At 37.5% G+C, this 6,048-nt stretch overlaps 1 protein-coding gene across 1 annotated transcript; it reads right to left on the reverse strand.

Moving 5' to 3' along the window:
- Positions 1-94: 94 nt before the first annotated feature.
- On the reverse strand, positions 95-5,943 carry LOC104540224 (DNA topoisomerase 2-alpha; the record flags this gene model as incomplete). The annotated part of the gene is made up of 12 exons (XM_010183967.1): positions 95-187; positions 1,225-1,334; positions 1,999-2,104; positions 2,198-2,308; positions 2,788-2,913; positions 3,326-3,483; positions 3,757-3,895; positions 4,073-4,210; positions 4,694-4,795; positions 4,938-5,111; positions 5,314-5,526; positions 5,846-5,943. Coding segments are annotated over 12 exons (1,568 nt in total), but the record flags the coding sequence as incomplete, so codon positions are not given.
- Positions 5,944-6,048: the final 105 nt, after the last annotated feature.

Here is a 6,048-nt window from a genome sequence, read left to right on the forward strand (position 1 = left end):
CCCTTCCAATCCCTAACGTTCTGTGGTTCTGAAGCTGAAACCAGCCCCAGGGAGAGAGAGGAAACCAGTTTCCATCTACACATAAACCTTTTACCTCTGGCAGACCATGCAGCTTTCGTTGTCTTCTATCCTCCATGAAACTAGTCAGCCACTCCTTTCGCTCTTCTACTTTCTTCTTGCTGAAGGCCTGCATGTCACAAAATGGAGAGTAACTGAATCCTAGAACGTTCCTTGGTGATCACAGAACAAACAGTAACTGAATCCTAGAACGTTCCTTGGTGATCACAGAACAAACAGCAACTGAATCCTAGAACGTTCCTTGGTGATCACAGAACAAACAATAACTGAATCCTAGAACGTTCCTTGGTGATCACAGAACAAACAGTAACTGAATCCTAGAACGTTCCTTGGTGATCACAGAACAAACAATAACTGAATCCTAGAACGTTCCTTGGTGATCACAGAACAAACAGTAACTGAATCCTAGAACGTTCCGTGGTGATCACAGAAGGAACAATAACTGAATTCTAGAACGTTCCGTGGTGTGCCCTATTGGATCCCTTCAGAAGACGAAAGTATACAGGAAGAGTTTACCCAGGAAAATAACATGCTAAACAGGCTTGCTTAAAAGCCCAAGTGGTGCAAGAAAAGGTTCTTGTAGCTAAATACATAAAGAGCATAATTTCCGCCAGTCTTCAGGAGACTCGGTAGTTAGGTTTAATGTATGGATTTTTAACACAATAATGGAAAACTAAAAGAGAATTCTCAATATTTTGGGGAAAAACTTGTTTTGGCATTGACTAATAGCTCAGAACACTTGAGAGTCAATGTCTACTGAAGGGAAAGTTCACAGAACTGTTTCAATCCACTGATGAAACCTTTTGCAAGAAAATCTGAGGGAGAAAGGGGAGGTCTGACTTGGAGAAAATTGCAGCAGAACATGCAGAAAAAAGTTAAAGGAATATTTACTATTATGTCTGAAAATGTCAATTGGTTTGTGGTGATTAGTTTGTTCTGAGCTATATTTAAAACCCATCATTAAAAGGGTACTCTTGGCCTGAGGTCTGTGGCCAGATTTGCTTAGACTAAAGCCGTAGCCTTGGTAACTAAGAGATTTTCTCAAGCCCAAAGGCCTCTAAGAGCATTTTAAGAGAAAATACACAGCACTCTAAGCAGTAGAATACCAAAGGTAATAAGTCAGCAATTAAATCAAGTGTTAGTTACCAGGGTGATCGCAGCATCATCTTCAGGACCAGAATATTTGAAGCCAATTCGATGTTTGGCCATATCTGCAAAGTATTCTTTAGCCTCCTTCGATGTGCTAGTACCCAAACCTGCAGAGACGGCACCAGTTAATCCTACTAAGTTCTTGCCTAAATTAAGTTGCAGTTCAAACAAATATTTTGCTATGCCTAGTTTCTGTGGTGCATCACATAGATGTGCAGCATGACAATGACTTCCTGAAAACTGATGTTACTTTTAAATAAGATGCAAGGTATCACAAAAATCGCAAGAATTATAGTCAAGTGAGCAGTTGCATGTTGTACTTTTGGATTTTGTCTGGAACTCCTGTAGATATCTGAAATGATTAACTGCAAATTGGAAATGATTCCTCATTATCCAGCCACTGCTCCGCAGTTGGCAACTTTCTTATTGGTATTACGCAGTTCTGGAGCGAGTACTGAGCTTACAGTGCTAACAGCACCCCAGGACTCTGCTATGGAAAACAGCACATAAAACTGAGCAGAATTGCCTACAATATTGTAGTTCTGTTTTGAGATCTTTTACTGAGATTTTATCCAGTTAGAGGTTATTGTTTCCTCACTTTTATATTTTATGCTGCATATGTTTGTAATCAGAATATTCAGAATATCAGAGGGAAGTGACTTGGAGGTCACCCATTCCAAACCCTTTTTGCAAAAGCAGGGCTAACTGAATTTAATCACCAATGCTCTTACTTGGATCATTTCATTTCACCATATTAAGCTTTCTACAAACCTTTGTAGTACTTGATTTTCCATGAATTGTAGTTCTGCATATGGCTTTTCCATTCTTCAAATTCAGGAATGCTGTAGAATGCAATTTCTTCTTTGTTTTTAGAGGCCTGCAATGAACAGATATTTTAACTGTGAAATGAGAGGCAGATTTGGACCAACGAAGCCTTACTCATTCACTTTGCCATCTCCCCACCACTTACCTTTATGATGGGAGTAATAAATTCCTCCAGAAAGTTGTGTTTTAGAAGAGACGGCCAGTTGTGATGGATGAAGTTAATCAGCAAACCTTTGATATGTGATCCATCTTGATCCTGAATTAAAAAGAATTAAAAAAAAAGAAAAAGACATATTTAATCAGGGACATGATGGAATTGCCAATTGTTAGCTTAATAGCAAATTATTCTAGAGTTCCAACTAACTGACCCTATTAACTTTCATTTCTAAAAAGGTGACCATGCATTGTTTAACTACTGAAAATTAAGAGGAACAGAAAAGGCACATTTTTGGTGAATAAAAGGCATCAAGGACTGGTCAAGGACCTTGAATCAGCAGACTGGAAAGAGTATTTAGCTATTTGGTGATGTTACTCTCCCCTCTACTTTATCTGTTTTGTTTTGTGGCTGAAAAGACATTATGACCCACTAAAATATAGAATGATAAAAAGAAAAAAAATACAGAGAATTAGGTACACCAATGACACTGGGAGAAAGGTAGGAATTTCTTCTTTCCTCTCTATGTGAGTGTTGGATGTTTTTTTCCTCTCCCAGTTTTCAACTTTAGTCAACCTGACCTGATCTGTCATAATCATAATCTTTCCATAGCGAAGACTCTTTAAAGATTCTTGATCTTCATAGTTCTTTTTATATTGTAAACCCACAATCTTGATGATGTTGTTGATTTCAGCATTTTCCATAATCTGGAAAAGATCACACAGAATGAAAACTTGTATTTCAGACTTAAAATGTAGGTGAAAAGGTCTAAAATTATCCATAAGCATACCATTGATTGAGCTTTGTCTACTAAGTGTTTTTTTTGCTGTTTAAGAACTTATCATTTCTGAACTGAAGACTAATGCTTCAGTTATTCTAGATCATTCCAAACGTTTTCTAATCCACAACACAAACATTATTCCCTCAGGCAAACACTAAACAGAACTTAATCAATATTCCCACTTAGGGCAACAGGGAAGTTATTTTCCAGGCAGGCTGAAGATGAGGCTAGACTCAGGTGTTTCAGATGTTCAGCCGCACTAACTCAGTGAAAACACTGCATCACACAAAGCACACTGCACCTTCTAACATGAGGACTATAACAATTTTCCAACTAACCTGCTTATGAGAAGCTTCTCTGACGTTGAGTATTTTCCCACGAAGGGGAAATACTCCATATTTGTCTCTACCAACCACTCCTAGACCAGAGACAGCCAGTGTTTTGGCTGAATCTCCCTCAGTCAGGATAAGTGTACAATCTAAAGAATTCTTGCTGCCTAAAAAAAGAGATAATTAAAAAAAAAAAATCAAGTGAAGTCAAAGCCTGCATACTCACAAATTGAATGAGAATAAAGATCTTCTAACACATACAGGTTTTGTTGTACTGCACAGAGTGAATAGGGATAAACATAGTAAATGGGACTGTAAAATTGGGGATAAACTATAATTACAGGTTTTCTCATTATTAAGGGTCAATTTTTTAGTTTGTCTAATGAACAAGTTTTAATTGGTTTTGAATGAATCAGTTACAAAGGATGTTAAACACTTACCAGCATCATTGGCATCATCCAGCTTAGGAACACCCTTAATCTTGGTGTGTTTCACAGCTGAACATTTCTTATTCAGCTGGTTCTGAGCTTTAAATTTTACCCAATTTAGGATACTTTCAACAATGCCACATCCAACTGCCTGCAATACAAAAAATAACCCCAAACAACTGTGAGAAAAGCCTTAACAATGACAGAATTCTAAGTTATATACTTCTTCTGTAGTTCATGATATTACTTCAGAGGTACTTATTTGCCATATTAAAAATAAGATGCAGTTTTACAGACATCTTGATTATCTGTGTATATCAATACTTACACCCTTAATAAATTTTTCACTCAGTTTACAGGTTGAGCCAAAGCTCTTTGCCTGCAGAGTCATGTTCTCCTTAGTCTGAGAGTCAAAGGTTGGGTTTTCGATTAAGGCATTCACGAAAATCCACATGTGGTTCTTCACCTGTAGTTAAATACAGCAAGCATCACACATTGTACAGGCTTATCTGTAACACTTCAAATTCTGACATTGGCCTGTCAGAACCACACAAAACTACTATCACTGTATGTTTTTGAATTTTCCTAGATGTCTTGAAGGGATTTAGTCCAGCTACAGAACATTCATGAACAGTGTTATATGATTTGGGATGTCAAGGAATCAGCAGGTCTCAGCCTAAATAGGAATTACCTAACAGATACTGAGTTTTACTGCATCTACACTGACTTACAGTGTTCTGATTACAAAATGCATCAGCCAAACACAGTGAAGATAGTTAGTTGGCTTAAACTGAACAATATGAGACTTCTACAACTAGCAATTTCATATATATTGTCTCTACAGTGGAAATACGCATTATTAATTAAAGTAGTAATACATTAAGCTGTAGTTACAATCTGCAATAATGCGAGAGTTGTGTTTCCCACTGGAGAAATTCTGACATTGTACCTGAAAAGGCTTCACTCCAACTCCGTTTTTGTTCTTCTTTTTCACGACATCAATGAGTTTAGTCACCAGCTGGTCAGCTACGTAATCAACGTGCCTGCCACCCTAAGGGAAAATGGGAGCAAAGATGTGGAGATGATTCCATTGGAAACAAAAAAGGATGCGTGTCTACTTAACTTCAAGTATGGTCTCTGTAACAACTTGTAATATAGCATTAGCTTGACTAAATAAACTAAAGACGCGTTACCTTTGTAGTGGCAATGCTGTTTACAAAGCTAACTTGCTGGAAGCCTTTTTCGCTCAAAGTCAAACACACTTCCCATCGAGAATTTACTTCCTCGTGGATAACCTTAAGTGCATTACCAGTTTCATCTACTTTGTCCTTCAGATAGAGGTCCACATAACTGCGGAATCCTTTCACCTGCAGATGGATGAAAGGAGACAACTCGTTTATAACAGCTCCTATAAATACTTAATTCACATCCTCCTGAAAAGGGAGCAGAGAAATCACTCGTGCAAATTTCCCCTTTACTATGTGTAATGCAAATAGCTTCAACAAAATCTCACTGTTTAAATGGCATCAGAAATACAGATATTACTCTTTCTTTCCAATGCTCACTTACAGGCAGCCTCTGTCCATTTAGGAAAACTTTGACGTCCCTTGTGGATCCAGCAATATCATACGCTCTTCGAGACATTAGTGCCACAATGTCTTTATCGAGAATTGTCATTTTGAATTTTGACAGATCAGGCTGGAAAGTGACACAAGTGTAATCTTCTCCATCAAAATATTTCAGTTTCATTTCGCCAGCCTTTCCCATGTTGTCTGTCCAGGTCTGAGAAAAGGAAGTTTTGTGAGTTGCAAGTCTAACACACACAAGCAACTGGCTTAGTTTTTAAAAGCAGCAAGCTGATTTATGAGTTTTAAATATTTTCAAATTCAAAAACCCCACTGGTTAAAAACTAGATTCTGATTCTGATTATGTCTGCATGATTCATTTGAAGTAGATTTTGTGGTACAGATAAACTGTGGGCCAAATTAATTCTAATCCAAATGCACTGTATGCAAGTTACACCTAGATTTTTGAAACAAAAACTTAGGGTCATATTCGATAATCTCAGGTATAACCTGACTGACATGAGAATTGTTCATACCTGCTTGAATAACTTTTTGTATTCGCGACATCCAGTTTCCACAGTAAATTTTGTGCTAAATATGTTGCACAATTTGGCTCCATAACCATTTCGCCCACCTGGGATTGAAAGAAAGCAGACTTGTGTTATTATCTTTGTTCAAAACTATCTAAAAGAATTCCAGACTAACAGGCATTCAGGCACTTCACAGAATCACAGAGCGT

This window comes from Mesitornis unicolor, unplaced genomic scaffold (assembly GCF_000695765.1).
Source record: "Mesitornis unicolor isolate BGI_N332 unplaced genomic scaffold, ASM69576v1 scaffold46804, whole genome shotgun sequence".
NCBI lineage: Eukaryota > Metazoa > Chordata > Aves > Mesitornithiformes > Mesitornithidae > Mesitornis > Mesitornis unicolor.